We start from the raw sequence: 18,421 nt of genomic DNA on the forward strand, positions 1-18,421 counted from the left end.
GTGTACCACTATGCTTGGCCTTTATTATTTTACTTGGTTTTGTGTGCTTAGTATTGAATCCAAGGTCTTGTCCATGTTAGTCATTGACTCACTCTCCCACTTCAGGCCTTGAACTCCTAACCCTCCTGAACTCTCCTGTCTTCATTTCTAGAATGCTGAGATTATAAGCACCCTCCATCACACCCAGTCTTGAGTGTGACAGTTTTTACCCCTATGTTCAGTTTCTCACTTCAGTATTATAGGCAATTTTTTTTTATGTTTTTCATTCCTTTTTGAGGCAGGATACCACTGGCTACCCTGGACTCTCTTTGTAGATCAGGTTGTCCTCAAACTCACACAGAAACCCACCTGCCTCTGCCTTTGGAATGCTTTGATTGAAGGTGTGTATTAGTAGCCCTGGCTGTGTGTGTCTTTTTGTGACAATGTCCTACCTAGTACATGCTGACCTCATGCTCACTGTGTAGCTAGGATACTCTTGATCTCATGCCTCTTTTCTAAGTACTGAGGTCACAGGTATGCATCACTTCCCACCCTTACTGGCATTCCTTTGCCAAAGCGAATTTACACATCGTAGGACATGAAACCGCATTCCTGGATCCTTTCTTTGGATTTGCCAAAAGTATCCACTCAATACTTTTGTGATAATCAAAATTATCTGGATAAGGGCTGGAGAGATGACTCAGTGGTTAGAGCACTGACTTCTCCTTCAGAGATCCTGAGTTCATGTCTCAGCAGCCACATAGCTCACAACCATCTGTAGTGGGATTTGATAGCCTCTTCTCGTGTGCATGAAGATAAGCATATATATGTATATATGTGTGTGTGTGTGTGTGTATATATATATATATACACACACACATATACATACACACACACACACGTATATATATAATATTTTTTTTAAAGCTGTGGTTCAATTAGATATAGCTGAGTAGTGGAGCCTTTGCCTAGTGTGTCAGCGTGGGAGTCCAGTTTCTTCCAGCATCACAAAAATCAAAACTATGTACATAGGTATATAATTGTATATTTCTATTAATTTATGCATATATGTATTTATGTGTATGTACATGTGAACTTACACACACACACCTTGTCAGATGTCTGCAGGACAAAACCACAACTGGTAAGAAGGGCTAATAGAATCATCAGATTTCTTTGTTGATCAAATGTGAATAGAATGTGCAGAGTTTGAGGACAGCCAGGGCTGTACAGAGAAACCCTGTCTCTGCTACTCCACCGCTGGCATTAAAGGTGTTCACGATGGTTTTTAATTCTTTTTTTTTTTTTTTAAATTGTTCAGTATGGTACCTTAACTCATGGGATGTTACCACCCACATCCTAGAATGGGTCTTGCCACTTCTGTTGATCTAATCCACCTCATCCCTTACAGATATGCCCAGAGACTAGGTTCCATGATGATTCTAAACCCCATCAAATTAACAATTAAGATTAATCTCATTACAGTGCACAGCCATTGAATCGGAAACTGTGTAGGAACATTGACTCCATACCTTTCAAACAACATCTCCATTTCCATTTTGAGAAAAAGCTATGTCCCTGTATTGTAATCTGTTAAAAAAGAAGTAGTAGGCATGACAATAGTCTTTTATTTCTTGGTTGCTATTCCTGCTATTTTTATTTATTTTTTTCCCCTTTAAACTGAGTCGGATTCCCAGGTTTAAATTTAAACCAGACTTAAGACTTTCTGATAATTTGAGGAAGTTAATTTTTGTTTTGAATATTGAACATAAGGGAATATCTTAGATTTTTCACTTTGAGGAAGTAGGTTTTATATTCAGGCTTTTCTATTACCAGTTTATTGTATTTATAGCCAAATATATTAACTTTCAACCTTTAAAATGTTTGTTTTTTTGACTTACTTTATATTATATATCTCAGTATTTTGCCTGCATGTGGACAGTTGTGAGCTACTGTGTGTGTACTGGGAATTAAACTTGAGTTCTCTATACAAACAGCAGTGTTTAGAACTACTGAATCAGGTTTGTAACCATATTTTAAAAACTGTTAAACAGCCAGGCCATGGTGGTAGCACATGCCTTTATCTCAGTACTTGGGAAACCTGGTCTACAGATCAAGTTGTAGGATAGCCAGGGCTACAGAGAAACCCTGTCTTGAAAAACCAAAACCAAACCAAACCACAAAAAAAAAACAACAACAAAAACCCACGATGTAATACTGTCAAATATATTGGCATGCATACATCTATACTTATTTCCCGTATCCCAGAGGAGGCCAGTATAGGGGAATTGTTGCAGGTTTGGGTTTTGGGCTTTATATCAGGCTAGCCTGAGCTACATTGCTCTACCCTATCTAAACAAACAAACAGTGGGCCTGAGGAGATGGTTCAGTGGTTAAGAGCACTGGCTGCTCTTTCAGATGATCTAGGTTCAGTTCCCACAACTGTATGTTACTCCAGTTCCACACTATCTGCCACCTTTACACATACATGCATGCATGTAAACATATAAGCAGAAGCATCAGTGCACATAAAGTAAAAACGAGTGAGTAAGTGAATGAATGAATGAATGATAATAATGTAAAATGTAACTATTGCATTGAAACTCACCAAGACGTGTGATCAGAATATTCTAGAATGAGTGAATATTTCTGGCTTTCACTTGGAGTAGATTATGTTAATTTAGGAATTCATGATATTCTAAAATTAATTTGTAAACCTGTTTGAAGTGGGTGATTTATAATGGAACTTTATTTTATTTATATGAGTACATTGTAGCTATCGTCAGATACATCAGAAGAGGCATTAGATCCCATTACAGGTGGTTGTGAGCCACCATGTGGTTGCTGGGGCCTCTGGAAGATCAGTCAGTGCTCTTAACCACTGAGCCATCTCTCCAGCCTAATGGAACTTACTTTACCTCATATTTTTAGTTACTTAGTATATATGGTGATAGTGTGTTAGGGAATATATCTTTTTTTTTGTTTTTTGTTTTTCAAGACAGGGTTTCTCTTTGTAGCCCTGGCTGTCTTGGAACTCACTCTGTAGACCAGGCTGGCCCCGAACTCAGAAATCTGTCTGCCTCTGCCGCCCAAGTGCTGGGATTAAAGGCGTGAGCCACCACTGCCCGGTTTTTTTTCCCCCTCAAATTCCCTTGTTTCTTTGGTTTTGAGATCAATTCTTACCCTGTAGCTCAGGTTGGCCATGAACTCACACTCTCCACAATCCTCCTGCCTCAAATTCTGGAGTGTTAGGAATATACCACCAAGTCCCACTGCCTTTTGACTTTTTTTATTTTGTTATTTGTTTTTAGAGTCAAGGTTTCTCTGTGTAGCCCTGGCTGTCCTGGAACTCAGTCTGTAGGCCAGGCTAGCCTCAAACTCAGAGGATTCATCTGAGGGAAAGATTTATTTATATATTTTATGTCTACGAGTGTTTGGCCTACATATATGCCTACATGACAGAAGAAGGCATTGGATCCCATTGAAGATGATTATGAGCCACCATGTGGTTGCTGGGAATTGAACCCATGTCCTCTGGAAGAGAAGGCAGTAATCTAAACCGCCGCTGAGCCATCTCTCCAGCCCTCTTGTTTTCAATTTTTAAAGCTTATGTGTGTGAATGCCCTCTCTGCACCCTATGCACGCTCTGACTGTACCCCATAAGCACTCAGTGCTTGGGGGCCAAAATAGTGTGTTAGATGCCTTGTTAATAGAGTTGCAGACAGTTGCAGACAGTGCTGTGCTAAGAATTGAAGCTAGGGGAGCTAGAGAGATGATGGCTCAGAGGTTAAGAGCACTGATTGCTCTTCCACAGGTCCTGAGTTCAATTCCCAGCACCCACATGGTAGCTCTCAACCATCTGTAATGGGATCTGATGCCCTCTTCTGGTGTGTCTGAAGACAGTGATGGTGTACTCACATACATAAAATAAATAAATCTTAAAGAAAAAAGAACTGAAGCTAGGTTCTCAAGAGCAGCAGCCAGCACTGAGCACTGTGGAGCTGTCTCAGCCCAGCTCGGTCTTTTCTTTCTAGGTTGACTATAAAACTTACGTGATGATGATGTGAGCGGGTTATTAACATGACTTTGTACAGACAGGGTTTCTTGGTAGAATAAAGTAGTAATTTTTTGTTGTATTTTCTCTTTTCCCACCTTCCTGAATTCCCTATAGGGAAAAGAATTTTGATGAATTTTCTAAGCATCTTAAGGGTCTTGTTAATCTGTATAACCTTCCAGGAGACAAGTAAGTAATTGCATTCATTCATTTCTGTTTTCCATTTTGGAAAAATGAGTATGAATCTGTGAGCCAGTTTGGGTTATACCTTTTGATACCTCTCTGCTGCATGTTTATTCCTAGTTTCTATTCATACTGTAATCTGTAGTTCAGCTTATGACTTTTTTTTTTAGCTTATGACTTTTTAAGTGTTTTCATTTGAATTTTTAAATTTTTATTTTATGTATATGGGTTTTTTGTTTGTTTCGGTTTTTTTTTTTTTTTGTTTTGTTTTTTTTTTTGTTTTTCGAGACAGGGTTTCTCTGTGTAGCCCTGGCTGTCCTGGAACTCACTCTGTAGACCAGGCTGGCCTCGAACTCAGAAATCCACCTGCCTCTGCCTCCCAAGTGCTGGGATTAAAGGCGTGCGCCACCAACGCCCGGCCCTGTTTCGGTTTTTTGTAGGTTGTTTTCTGGGGGTGGTTTGTTTGTTTGTTTTAACTACATGTGTGTCAGAACTGTACCTGTGGAGGTCAGAATAGGTCAGATCTCTTAGAACGGGAGCTATTGTGTGGGGGCTGGAAATTGAACCTGTGTCCTCTGGGAGAGCAGTCAGTTCTTTTAAACCCCTAAGTCATCTCTCTAGTCCTTAAAGTATTTCATTTTTAACTTTTTTCTATCTCCTAAAGTATTTATCTGAAAATGGACATGTCTGCTTTTAATGACTTAAAATTTAAGAAGATAGAATACAGTTGTTGAAATATTTTCAGTGTGGTTTTAGAGTACAAACCTAGCTGGGATTCTATTAAACTGCTTTGAAGGGAAATAAACATAAATTCTGGCCGGGCAGTGGTGGCACACGCCTTTAATCCCAGCACTTGGGAGGCAGAGGCAGGTGGATTTCTGAGTTCGAGGCCAGCTTGGTCTACAGAGTGAGTTCCAGGACAGCCAGGGCTACACAGAGAAACCCTGTCTCAAAAAAGCAAAACAAAACAAAACCCAAAAAACAAAAAAAAAAACCCAACACAAACAAACAAACCATAAATTCTGGTTATTTTCCAAATTTAAAAAAAAAAAAAAAAGTACAGTAGCCCAGGTTTGACCTCAGTATGTAGTTGAGGATGGCCTTGGCCTTGAATTCCTCAGTTTTTTCTTTATCCCACGAGTTGAGATTTCCATATGTAATGGGATCTCCAGCTTTGATACTTTGTATTATTTTATTTATTTCACTTTTTTTAAGGAGGTCTCACTGTGTAACCCAAGCTATCCTGGCACGCTATGTAAACCGGCCTAACTCAAACTCTGATCTGCGTGCTTCTGCCTCCTGAGTGCTAGGATTAAAGTTGTGCAAAACATACCTGGCTGTGCTTAACTTTTTTTTTTTTTTTTTAAAGATTTATTTATTTATTTTATTTATGAGTACACTGTCGCTGTCTTCGGACACACCAGAATAGGGCATCCAATCTCATTATGGATGGTTGTAAGCCACCATGTGGTTGCTGGGATTTGAACTCAGGACCTCTTGAAGAGCAGTCAGTGCTCTTAACCGCTGAGCCATCTCTCCAGCCCAACTTTTTTTTTTTTTTAAAAGACTTAAAACAGTTTGGTTGGTTCTAACCACTGGGTTAGTATTTTTTAGTTTTCTTGTTACTGTTTTGAGACAAGGTCTCACAGAGTAACCTTGATTGGACTAGAATTGCTTTGTAGACTAGGCTAGCCTGACCTCAGAGAGATGCACTTGCCTCTGCCTCACAGGTACTGGGATTAAAGTTGTGTGACGCCACAGCTGGTCTTTGATAATGCGCTTACTTCTCAGCTGTTTAACCTACTTTCTTCTCATCCGCTCTGTAGCAAGCTGAAGACTAAAATGTACCTGGCTCTCCAGTCCTTAGAACAGGACCTTTCTAAGATGGCTATTATGTACTGGTAAGACTGGCTGCTGAAATCATTCTGTGACTCTCTTAGTTTCTCCTCCAGGGCATTTGTAACTTCTTAATTTTTACACTCACAGGGGTACTATAGTATATGTGATTGTATATCCTTGCATATGACTGTGTAGCGTATGTCTGCATTATACCTGTTTCATACACACTCACTATTTGCTGTTGCTTCAAAATGATGATTACATTCTATTTTCTAAGTATAACAATGCAGAAACTTCTTGATAATTGAGATAGCTCAGTTATTGCTGAGTTTTTGGTTGTTATTTTATAGACTATATCTGAAATAGTCTCAAAGTTGAATTGATTATCTGATAATTATCCAGTTCTAAGTTTTTATTTATTAATTTGAGATTGAGTGTCTCCAGGACACCCAGCCCAGCTAACATATGAGATACAGCAGTGTCAACTACTCCAGTTATAGAACTAGGTGGATGTACATGCCTGGCTTAGGTGTACTTTTTACTATATTACGCACTGATGGTTACTGGAAAATAGCCCCCTTCGTTGAAGGTGAAAAGCACGTCTTACATGTGCAATTATAAGTTAGAGGCATTTTGATAGGATTATAAAACTTTTATGAGCTTAGCTCAGACTGTTGACTGAAACTGTCAGTTGCTAAATTCAGTCACACACAGATCCTTTGTCTTGTAGGAAGGCGACTGATGCTACTCCCTTGGATAAGATTCTTCAGGGAAGTGTTGGCTATCTCACTCCACGGAGTGGGGGTACGTTATCCTGTTTTGATTTTTTTTAAAAAATTACTTTATATTTTTATAATGATGATTTTTTTTAAGCAAATGTATGGATTTAGTTTAAGGGCCACTGTTTTATCTTCATATAGATATGACTGTGGTGTGTGTGTGTGTGTGTGTGTGTGTGTAGGCCAGAGTAGGACAGGCATCCTACTCTACCATTCTGCCTTAGTCCCTTGAGGCAGAGTTTCTCGGGGATCCTGGACCTAGGCTGGCAGCCAGTAAGCACCAGTTAGTTATCGTCCTGTCCCTACTCAACCCAGTGCTGGGAATGCGCGGGTCAGGCTGCCATGCTCAGCCGCTTGTGCTTGCATGGCAGCACTCTTACCCAGAGAGCCCTCTCCATCGCCCTCTTTTCCTTGTGTTCTTTTGCAGTGCTGGGAATCAACCAGAGCTCTGGCATGCTAGGCCAGGCTTTTGCTGCCAGGCGTTTGCTGCTGTAGATCCCCCTTTTTTTTTTTTTAAAAGATTTATTTTTTTACTTTATGTTTGTCACTGCACTGTGCTGTCGTCAGACCAGAAGAGGGCAGCAGATCCCATTACAGATGGTTGTGAGCCACCATGTGGTTGCTGGGAATTGAACTCAGGACCTTTGAAAGAGTAGTTAGTGCTCTTAACTACTGAGCCATCTCTCCAGACCAGTTTGTTTGTTTGCTTGCTTGCTTTTTAAGATTTATTTAATTTATGAGTGCTCTATCTGCATATACACTTCCATGTCAGAAAAGGGCATCAGATCCCATTACAGATGGTTGAGAGCCACCATGTGGGTGCTGGGACTTGAACTCAGGACCTCTGGAAGAGCAGTCAGTGCTCTTAACCACTGAGCTGTCTCTCCAGCCCTGGGTACATCACTTTTAATTTTACCTTGAGCTTGTGAAGACAAGCTCACTAAGAAAGTTACCAGTAACTTTTATTTTATTTTATTTTATTTTATTTTATTTTATTTTATTTTATTTTATTTTATTTTATTTTATTTTGGTTTGGTTTTTCGAGACAGGGTTTCTCTGTGTAGCCCTTGCTGTCCTGGGACTCACTCTGTAGACCAGGCTAGCCTCGAACTCTCGAACTCAGAAATCCGCCTGCCTCTGCCTCCCAAGTGCCAAGTGCTGGGATTAAAGGCGTGCGCCACTACCGCCCGGCTCCTTTGTGTGTGTGTGTGTGTGTGAAATTTATTGTTGTTCCCAGAATCAATAATCTTTTGTCATATTTCATAAGCTTATTTAGGGCATGACTTTGCACATTTGTGCAACTCTTTGTCTTTAATTTTATTACATTTACCTTCTTTCTTAGTGTGTGTCCTTTTAAGTATGTGGAGGTTAGAGTCAGTTCTGTCCTAGCATAAAAGGTCCTCAGGAAATCATGTAGTCAGACTTGGTGACAAGTGTTCTTATCTGCTAAACTATCACTGACTGTATAGAATCTGTGTGTGTGTGTGTGTGTGTGTTAGCATGTTAGCGGGTGTAAGTTTATGAAATTTATTATTTTTTTTTTCTAGATAGTTTTAGCTGTCCTGGAACTTACTTTGTAGACTAGGCTGGCCTTGAACTCACAAAGATCTGCTTGCCTCTGCCTCCTGAGTACTGAGTGCCAGGATTAAAGGTGTGTGCCACCATGCCCAGCAAAATGTGTTTGTTTGTTTTGTTTTAAATTTATTTATATGTTTTATGTATATGAGTATACTGTTGCTCTCCTCAGACACACCAGAAGAGGGCATCAGATCCTATTACAGTTGGTTGTGAGCCACCATGTGGTTTCTGGGAATTGAATTCAGGACCTCTGGAAGAGCAGTCAGTGCTCTTATCCACTGAACCATCTCTCCAGCCCTGTGTTTGTTTTTTAAAGGCAAAGTTTCTTGTATCTGATGTTGATCCTGATTTATCATTCTACCCTTTCTGTTTTAAAATTTATTTTACATTCATGGGTATTTTGCCTATACAGATATGTCTATGTGTGCTGTGCCTGTGCCTCCACACAGAGGAGGGCATTGGATTCCCTGGAATTTGAATTATAGATTGTTGTGAGCCACCATATGGGTACTAGGAGTTGAACTTGTATTCCCTGGGAGAATGGCCAGTGCTCTTAGTTGCTGAACCTTCTCTCAAGCCCCAGATTATGGATTTTATGCTTTTATACAGTGCTGGGGATCAAACTCAGGGCCTCAGGTATTCGAGGTGAATACTCTGTCAGCTGAATTACATTTCTACCCCCCTCTCTTTAAAAGGATTGAATTAGGGTCTTCGAAGTGGGTCTCAAACTCACTGTATAGCACAGCCTGGCATACTTCTTGCAAACCCTGGCTAGTGTGAGCTACCACACTCAGCATTTGTGTATGTGTGTGCGTGCGTGTGTGCGTGCGTGTGTGTGTGCGTGTGTGTGTGTGTGTGTGTGTGTGTGTGTGTAGGTGTGTGTAGGTGTGTGTAGGTGTGTGTAGGTGTAGGAGTGTATGTGTGTGTGTGTTTTGAAAAGTATTAAGGATTTAATTGAACCTAGGGCTTTTCATAAGATAGGTAATCACTCTTCCCCGAGCTATCCCCAGTCTTTCCTTGTTAGTTTGAGATAAGGTTTCTTTATAGGTGAGTGCCACCACAAATACTATGAATGCTTTTTTAAAGTATATAATTTAGTAATAAAGATGCCTTAGTTAATAACTTTCATTTATGGTAGGTCATTTAATGAATATGAAATACTATGCTTCTCCGTCTGATCTGCTGGATGATAAGACTGCCTCTCCTATCATTTTGCATGAAAAGAATGGTAAGTGTTTGTTGTTTCAAGTACTTTTAGACTGATCTCTTTCTGTAACTTAGGCTGTCCTGGAACTCACTATGTAATGCAGGGTGATTGTCAGACTTACCTTCCAAGAACTGAGACCATAGGTGTGAACTCTCATTCCTATCTGAATGACCTCCACCTCCCAGGCTCTGGAGTTACAGCGTATACCACTATGCTCTCCTTTCCCTGATGTGTTAAAAATATTGGTAAAATTCAAATGCCCAGCCTCCCCTACTAGTATTTATATAATATGGTCTTTCTTAATTTGCTGTCTTTATGTATGTATACCTGATATACTGATATATATCTCACATATATACATGTATATGTACTTAAGCACCCAAGCGAATATATAATAGTAACTAAGTAAGTAAATGAGTTAGTGATAAAATATAGATTACTGACAAAGTAACCAGCTTTCCTTATTTCTTTAAAGGGGAAGAAGGCTGGGCTTGGTGGGACATTTCAGTATATAAGCACTGAGGTTGGGCGTGCAGGAAAACCTGAGTTGAAGGCCAACTTAACTCTCTCAGTGATCAAACAAAACTAACTAACTAACTGTGACTTAACTGCAGTAATGAATGACATTTGCTATTTTCACTTTTTTGCTTTTGGTATTTTTGAGACAGAAATGTCATATGGCCACAGCTGGGGGTGGTGTGGGGAGGCAGAGTGAACTGGTCTCAGACTTGTTATATAACCAAGGGTGAACTTGGGACTTCTGTTCGTCTTGGTTCCTGGGTGCACACCAGCACCCCTGCTTGTGTCTGACTGATACAGCAAGAGAACAGACGCACTAGCCCAGTGCTTTATTTGATCTCTGTATATCTTCAGTCATTGTCCTGCAAGTGTAAGCTCACTTAAGACATCGTGAAGTTGTGAGTGAAAGTAAATGTTGATAATGAGCTCTTTAATCATTAGCAGGAAGAGATATTGAATGTTGGGGAAAGGTAGCTTGTAGCTTTTTTCTCCCCCTTTCCCCCTCTGGGCAGGAACTGATGCAGAGGCCACGGAGAAGTGCTTGCTGGCTTGCTCCTTAGGGCTTACTCAACCTGCTTTCTTTTCTTTTTTCTCTTTTCTTTATATTTATTTCACTTGCATTGGTGTTTTACTTGCATGTATGTCTGTGTAAGCCCCAGAACTGGAGTTGCAGACAGCTGTGATCTGCCATGTGGGTGCTAGGAATTGAACCCGGGTCATCTGGAAGAGCAGCCAGTGCTTTTTAACCACTAAGCCCAAACTTATAGCATTTGTGAATTTTGTGGGATTAGAGTATCTAGATTCATAGTGACTGACACTGCAGTGGTTTCTTCTGCATGTTAGCCGTTGGTGGTTGTTGTTTCCATTCTTTTGAAAAATAATGTCTTTTTCCTCAGGCTGGCCTCAGACTTAATCTGTAGCCCCTGCTTATATGATGCCTGGCTTTTTTTTGTTTTTGTTTTTGTTTTGTTTTTTTGTTGTTTTTTTTTTTTTTGGTTATTTGAGACAGGGTTTCTCTGTGTAGCCCTGGCTGTCCTGGAACTCACTCTGTAGACCAGGCTGGCCTCGAACTCAGAAATCTGCCTGCCTCTGCCTCCCAAGTGCTGGGATTAAAGGTGTGTGCCACCACTGCCCAGCGGCTTTTTTTTTTTTTCCTTGTGCTTTGTTCTGTTTTTGAGACTGGGTCTAACCTTGTAGCTCAGGCAGGTCTCTAACTTGGATCCATTTTCCTTTCTCATTCTGCAGAATGCTGTGTTTGCACACATGCCCACCATTCCTGTCTTTTTAGTGCCGAGATCCTTCTCCTAGTTATGAGGTAGAAAATCTTTTTTCTTTTTCTATTCCCAGTTCCTCGGTCTTTGGGAATGAATGTCTCGGTGACAATTGAAGGAACCTCTACTATGTACAAACTCCCAATTGCCCCATTAATTATGGGGTCACACCCAGCTGACAACAAATGGTAAGATAAAGATAGTTTTAAAGTTACAACATCTGTTTTTTTTACCTCCAAGCCCAGTGTGAACCGTGTTTTATTTGCTTTTATCTTTCTGGGATGTTCAGGCATCGTCTTTTGCTTCCATGCACGGACTTCACTCCTGTCCTTACTGGATGTGTCTACTCGAGACCTTCCCAGAGAACACACAGTGTACACATTTGTGTTTAATCAGTTTAATGTTTTTTATTCTGTATGTGTGTTTTGCCTGCGTGTGGATCTTTGCACCATCTTTGTTCCTAGTGCCCTTGCAGGCCATCAGGTCCCCTGGGGCTAGAGTTACAGATGGTATAAGCTGCCACGTGGGCGCTGGGAATTGAATACGAGTCATTTAGAATACCAGGTAGCATCATTATTAGCCACCAAGCTATGTCAATACTCCCTATAGACCACATTCTTTGCTCTGAATAAATTAGTTTTGTATTGGTTTTTGAACTCAGGGCTACAAATAAGAAGCATATACTCTCACACTGAGCTAGGCTCTGAGCCCCATTATACATGTTTTATTAAATACTTAAGAATTAACAAGATAATATATTTTGAAATTGTGATAAGGATAGTAGAAAAGTAAGCTTTTGATAGACTTTGTGGGTCTATGTAATATATACATGTCTAAGAAAAAGTGTTCATAGTTTTCAAAATAGAAAATTTCCCCCTCTTCTTTTTTTTTTTTTTTTGAAGGACTCCTTCTTTCTCCGCAGTCACTAGTGCCAACAGTGTTGATCTTCCTGCCTGTTTCTTCTTGAAATTTCCCCAGCCAATCCCAGTATCTAAAGCATTTGTTCAGAAACTGCAAAATTGCACAGGTAAGCTCTGTTTTTTAAAATGTTGGCCAGACTATAATAAAGGTAGGTTTTACCTGTTGAGATAAAACTTGATAAAACAAGAATGGAAAACTTCAGATTATCTTAAACAACTTAACCATCCTTGGGCCTCAAAGAAGTACTGCTGAGTACAGATGTTAGGAAAGTACTAGTAGTTAGTACTAGTAGTTAGTACTAATGCTCTGTAAGGATGATTGATATGTGGCGGATGTATAGAAAGAGCAGGAGAGGGCTGGAGAGATGGCTCAGCGGTTAAGAGCAGTGACTGCTCTTCCAGAGGTCCTGAGTTCAAATCCCAGCAACCACATGGTGGCTCACAACCATCCTTAATGAGATTGGATGCCCTCTTCTGGTGTGTCTGAAGACAGCTACAGTGTACTCATCAATAAAATAAATAAATAAATCTTTAAAAGAAAAGAAAGAGCAGGAGAGGACAGTGGAGCTGTCATATTTTGATCTTCATGTGAGCATTATCGATGAGTCCTTGTATTTTCAGGAATCCCGTTGTTTGAGACTCCGCCCACTTACCTGCCTCTCTATGAACTCATCACTCAGTTTGAGCTGTCAAAGGATCCTGACCCTTTACCTTTGAATCACAACATGCGATTTTACGCTGTAAGTAGGCCCTGTGGATTTGCAACAATGTTGGTTCTTTGTAGCACTAGTGAGGCCTGATAGATTGCTAAATCATCCTTAGTTGGGCAAAAAAAGTCATCATAAACATACTAAAGCCAAAGAGAATGTGCTTTTGAGTTAAGAAACAACCATATGCCGGGCGGTGGTGGCGCATGCCTTTAATCCCAGCACTTGGGAGGCAGAGGCAGGCGGATTTCTGAGTTCAAGGCCAGCCTGGTCTACAGAGTGAGTTCCAGGACAGCCAGGGCTACACAGAGAAAACCTGTCTTGAAAAACCAACCCCCCACCCCCCAAAAAAAGAAAGAAGTATATGTATTTAATTTATGTGCGTCAGGGTTTTGCCTGTATGTAAGTATATGCGTGACCTGTGTGCCTGGTGCCCGAGAAGTAAGCAGATCACCTAGGTGAGAGCTATAGACATCTGTGAGAGGCCACGTGGGTGCTGGGAACTGAACCTAGGTCTTCTGGAAGAGCAGCAAGTGGCTGATAACCAAGAAGCATTCTTTCCTGTCTACTTCCTTCTCTCTACACAGATTCTCATGTAACCCAGGCTGGTGTTCCTCCTACTCCCTCCTGGATAGTTTGTGACTTGGTACACTGGTAAGTAAATACCATTCACATGCATTCCTCTTTTTGCCTAGGCTCTTCCAGGTCAGCAGCACTGCTATTTTCTCAATAAAGATGCTCCTCTTCCTGATGGCCAAAGCCTCCAGGGAACGCTGGTCAGCAAAATCACCTTCCAGCACCCGGGCCGAGTTCCTCTTATCTTGAATATGATCAGACACCAAGTGGCCTATAACACCCTGATTGGAAGCTGTGTCAAAAGAACTATTCTAAAAGAAGGTACTCGAGTTCCTTTTGATAAACTTACTGGAAGGTTGATGCTGACTTCTCCGATGCCTCTTGCTTTGGTAGTTCATTGAAATACCCATAGAGCTTTAAAGACTACAGGTGTTTGATTCCACACCCAGATCAAAAGAATTATAATGCCATTGTAAACAAAACAATCACAATCGGAAATTTGGTTTAGTCACCACAAATTACTTTTGATGGAACTAATTTGTTATAATTGGCATTTATTGTAAAAACCATTATCACTGGTGTGTGTCTGTGTGTGTGTCTAAGACAGGACTTTGGATTTACATTCTGTTTCTTGTTGCCTGAAACTTCTGCTGATAGATATCCATCTGTAAGATTGTCTGTGAGACTTAACAGAGTCTATTGACCTGTTTTTATTCTTTTTTTTTTTTTTTTTTTAAAGATTGATTTATTTTATGAATGTGAGTACACAGTTGCTATGATCAGAAACACCAGAAGAGGGCATCAGATCCCATTACAGATGGTTGTGAGCCACCATGTGGTTGCTGGGAATTGAACTCAGGACCTCTGGAAGAGCAATCAGTGCTCTTAACCACTGAGCCATCTCTCCAGCCCCCCTGTTTTTATTCTTGAAGATGGCTCATTTTGTAGGCCAGGCTAGTCATTGTTTTACAGGCTAGTCTTGAATTTGAGGTGATCCTCCTGCTTCAGCCTCTCATATGTTCCCCTCTGCCCACCCCCTCCATTCTCCCGCTCGCTCCAGCCCAAAGGTTTATTTATTATGTGTAAGTACACTGTAGCTGTCTTCAGACACCCCATAAGAGGGCATCAGGTTTCATTACAGATGGTTGTGAGCCACGATGTGGTTGCTAGGATTTGAACTTATGACCTCCGGGAAAAGCAGTCAGTGCTCTTAACCACTGAGCCATCTCATATGTTAACATTAAGGTCTACACTGCTATGCCTGTTCAAGTCTTCTAAATAGTACCATAACTAGGAAGTGTGTCTTTATTTTTCTATCCTAATGCACTGAGATAGATGTTTTCTAAATATTAAAGTTTAGGTTGTTATGTGTGGTAGATGTAGTCCTTAAAATACCATGCCACCCCACCCCATTCTTTATAGCACTTTGTCATATATCTTTAAAAGTCTTAAGACCTATGGCCCTTTTTCTGTCTGGATTCTAAAAGAATGGTTTTTAAAAGACAATTGGTACTTGAATCTTTGATGCAAATTTTGGCTGCTCACATTGATCAATTAATTTTCTACATTGGTCATATAGCATTTTTGTGATGGTTATTTAATGTTAAATATGTAACAGCGGAAGTTGCAGCCAACAAGAAACAGAATATAAATCCACAAAACTGCTTTAGAAATACTGTTTTGAGATAGGCTCTCAGCTACCCCTAGATAACTGAGTGAATATTCAGGTAAAGCTGCTCTTAAAACTCCTTTTCTTCAGGCTGGAGAGATGGCTCAGTGGTTAAGAACACTGGCTGCTCTTTCAGAGGTCCTGAGTTCAATTCCCAGCACCCACATGGTAGTTCACAACTATCTGTAATGGGATCTAACACCCTCTTCTGTTGTGTCTGAAGACAGCTACAGTGTACTCAAATATATAAAATAATTAAAAAATCTTTTTGAAAAGTTTTAAAAATGAGAATTAGAAGCCGGGCAGTGGTGCTGCACGCCTTTAATCCCAGCACTTGGGAGGCAGAGGCAGGCGGACTTCTGAGTTTGAGGCTAGCCTGGTCTATAGAGTGAGTTCCAGGACAGCCAGGGCTATACAGAGAAACCCTGTCTCAAAAAAAAAAAAAAAAAGAAAGAAAGAAAGAAAGAGAAAAAAAGAGGGAGAGAATTAGAAGGAAAAAAAACTTGCCTGTGTGATGTATGTGTGGGTATTTGTGCCTGTGCCACCAGACTGTTTGGTAAATTTCCAAATACATTTATTAAAAAAAAAAAAAAAAGAACCAGATTGCTTGGTGTGGAATCTGGTGTGGTTATGCATGCCTTTAATCCCAGTATTTGGAAGCAGAGGTAGGTGGAAGTTTGAGCTACACAGAGAGACCCTTTCTGAAAACAAACAAACAAAACAAATAAGCAGGCTAAAGTTGTATAGGATGTAGGTACAGTTCTTGCCTACCACTGGTGAGGCCATGGGTTCAGTGGTTAGCTCTACAAAAAAAACAAAGCAAAGCAAGTCTAAAACAATATCCAAAACAAATCTGTAATGCATGTATTGTATGTATATGTATCTGATCTCAGTGTATGTTTTTGTTTTGTTTGGTTGGTTTTTTTCCAGTTTTTTGAGACAGGGTTTCTCTGTGTATCCCTGGCTGTCCTGGAACTTACTCTATAGACCAGACTGGCCTCGAACTCAGAAATCCACCTGCCTTTGCCTCCCAAGTGCTGGGACTAAAGGCGTGCACCACCACCGCCCGGCAAAAGTTATTGTTTGTTTGTTTGTTTGTTTGTTTGTTTGTTTGTTTGTTTTTGTGACAGGATCTTACTTCGTATTCCTGGTTAAGCAGAACTTGCTATGTAGACTAGGCTGGTCTGAACCTCAGAGATGTTGGAAGAGGCAGGTGGAGCTCTATGATACTGAGTCCAGCCTGGTTTACAGAGTGATTTCCAGGACAGGCTACACGGAGAAACCTTGCCTAGAAAAACAAACAAAAAAGAAAGTAGGTTTTATTGAGGCTAATGTTGTGTGTGATTGAATGCCAGCACTAGGAGGCAGAGGCAGGTAGATCTGGACAGACAATTGGGGTCAGCCAGGACTGCAGGGGGAAACCTGTCTCAGAAACCAACCAGACCAACCTAACAAAGCAAGTTCTATGGTAACAGTACTGGATATGGCTACTTGTCAAGTGGAACGAAAACACTAACTGAGAGCTGGGCATGATTATGAGTACCTGTATCTCAGTCTTAGAGAGGCTGAGACAGGATTGTGGGTTCAAGTCTAGCCTGAGCTACACAACAAGGCTGTGTCATAAAGTTACAAAATGAAACAAAATGCTTGGCCATTTTTGGTTTCAGAATTCACTCTCAATGTAATATATTTACTAATTTTTTGTTAAGTTTTTTATGTTTTAATTATTTTATATGCATGAATGTTTTGCCTACCTGTATGTATGTGTACCTTGTGCATGCCTGGTAGTCAACTGGATATGTCACTGACTATATAAAGACAATTATTTGTCTGTTTAATGTCTTAAATATGGTTATGATTTTTCCTTATTCTTTAGATTCTCCTGGGCTCCTCCAGTTTGAAGTGTGTCCTCTGTCAGAATCTCGATTCAGTGTGTCTTTTCAGCACCCTGTGAATGACTCCCTTGTGTGTGGTGAGTTGTGTGGGTGGCAGACGTCTCTCTTGGGGTGTATCTTTTCTAAAAAGATTGAGAACTTGGATATATCACAAGGATCACTCCTACATTTTGTCTTTCAGTGGTGATGGATGTGCAAGACTCAACACATGTGAGCTGTAAACTCTACAAGGGGCTGTCAGATGCACTAATCTGTACAGATGACTTCATTGCCAAAGTTGTTCAAAGGTAGTAGTGGCCCTTTTCTCATAAGAATTCCACTAAGATTTTACAAACTGTGCATGCAGTTGTTTGTTTATTTGTCAAGACAGGTTGTTCTGGAACTCTGTATACACCAGTCTGCCTTTGAACTCAGATCTGCCTGCCTCTGCTTCTTGAGTGCTGGGATTAAAAATGTGCATCCTCATGATTCCTGGATATATATTTTTATTTTTAACATGAATTAAAACTATTAGAGAAACATTCATTTACTACTTTTATACTTTGAGTTTTAAAAAAATATAAATTTTGTTTGTTTACTATTTAAGTATTACTGTATACACAATAGGGATAAAGCTGGTCATTTCAAGCTTTGCTATACATTTAAGGTGATTGAGAGCTGAAAAATGCACTTTCTTTTTTGTAAAGACACGCCCTCACTGTTGCCTCCACTATTTAGACCAAGTGGGCCTTGAATTTTAGAGATAGATTGTCCTTCCTTTGTCTTATGCTAATTAAAGGGTGGGCATCGTCATTGCATAAATATTATTAGTATTTTTTTCTTTAACCTATCCTCTTTTTTTTTTTTAATATTTGATTTTTTTTACATGTTTATTTATTTATATGAGTATGCTGTAGCTGTTATCAGACACACCAGAAGAGGGCATCGGATCCCATTACAGATGGTTGTGAGCCACCATGTGGTCGCTGGGAATTGAACTAAGGACCTCTAGAAGTGCAGTCAGTGCTCTTAACCTCTGAGCCATCTCTCCAGTCCTATCTTCTTCTTTCACATATGCCATGTTATATAGCAGTGTGGGGGAAGTTAACATTTAAACCGACCAGCTTCCTGGAAACAATGTGTAATTCTGAAAATTTTTCTTCTAAAGTAGGGGACTTACAGCCTATTTTTAAAAAGAGATTTTTGTTTATTTATTTATTTTTTGTAGATTTCAGATCCTGCACCTTAGTCCCAGTCATCTCCCCA

General features: G+C 40.1%; 1 protein-coding gene across 3 annotated transcripts in view; it reads left to right on the forward strand.

Moving 5' to 3' along the window:
- Med1 (mediator complex subunit 1) overlaps positions 1-18,421 on the forward strand; it is a 40,568-nt gene that overhangs the window by 14,594 nt on the left and 7,553 nt on the right. For all 3 annotated transcript variants that reach the window (XM_028755006.1, XM_028755004.1, XM_028755005.1), the window contains exons 7-16: positions 4,151-4,222; positions 6,043-6,117; positions 6,786-6,859; positions 9,551-9,640; positions 11,486-11,597; positions 12,312-12,436; positions 12,951-13,069; positions 13,732-13,933; positions 17,158-17,253; positions 17,358-17,463. In XM_028755006.1, coding sequence (XP_028610839.1) covers positions 4,151-4,222; positions 6,043-6,117; positions 6,786-6,859; positions 9,551-9,640; positions 11,486-11,597; positions 12,312-12,436; positions 12,951-13,069; positions 13,732-13,933; positions 17,158-17,253; positions 17,358-17,463 — 1,071 coding nt within the window. The remainder of the gene's footprint in view (positions 1-4,150; positions 4,223-6,042; positions 6,118-6,785; positions 6,860-9,550; positions 9,641-11,485; positions 11,598-12,311; positions 12,437-12,950; positions 13,070-13,731; positions 13,934-17,157; positions 17,254-17,357; positions 17,464-18,421) is intronic.

This window comes from Grammomys surdaster, unplaced genomic scaffold (genome assembly GCF_004785775.1).
Source record: "Grammomys surdaster isolate TR1022 unplaced genomic scaffold, NIH_TR_1.0 126048, whole genome shotgun sequence".
NCBI lineage: Eukaryota > Metazoa > Chordata > Mammalia > Rodentia > Muridae > Grammomys > Grammomys surdaster.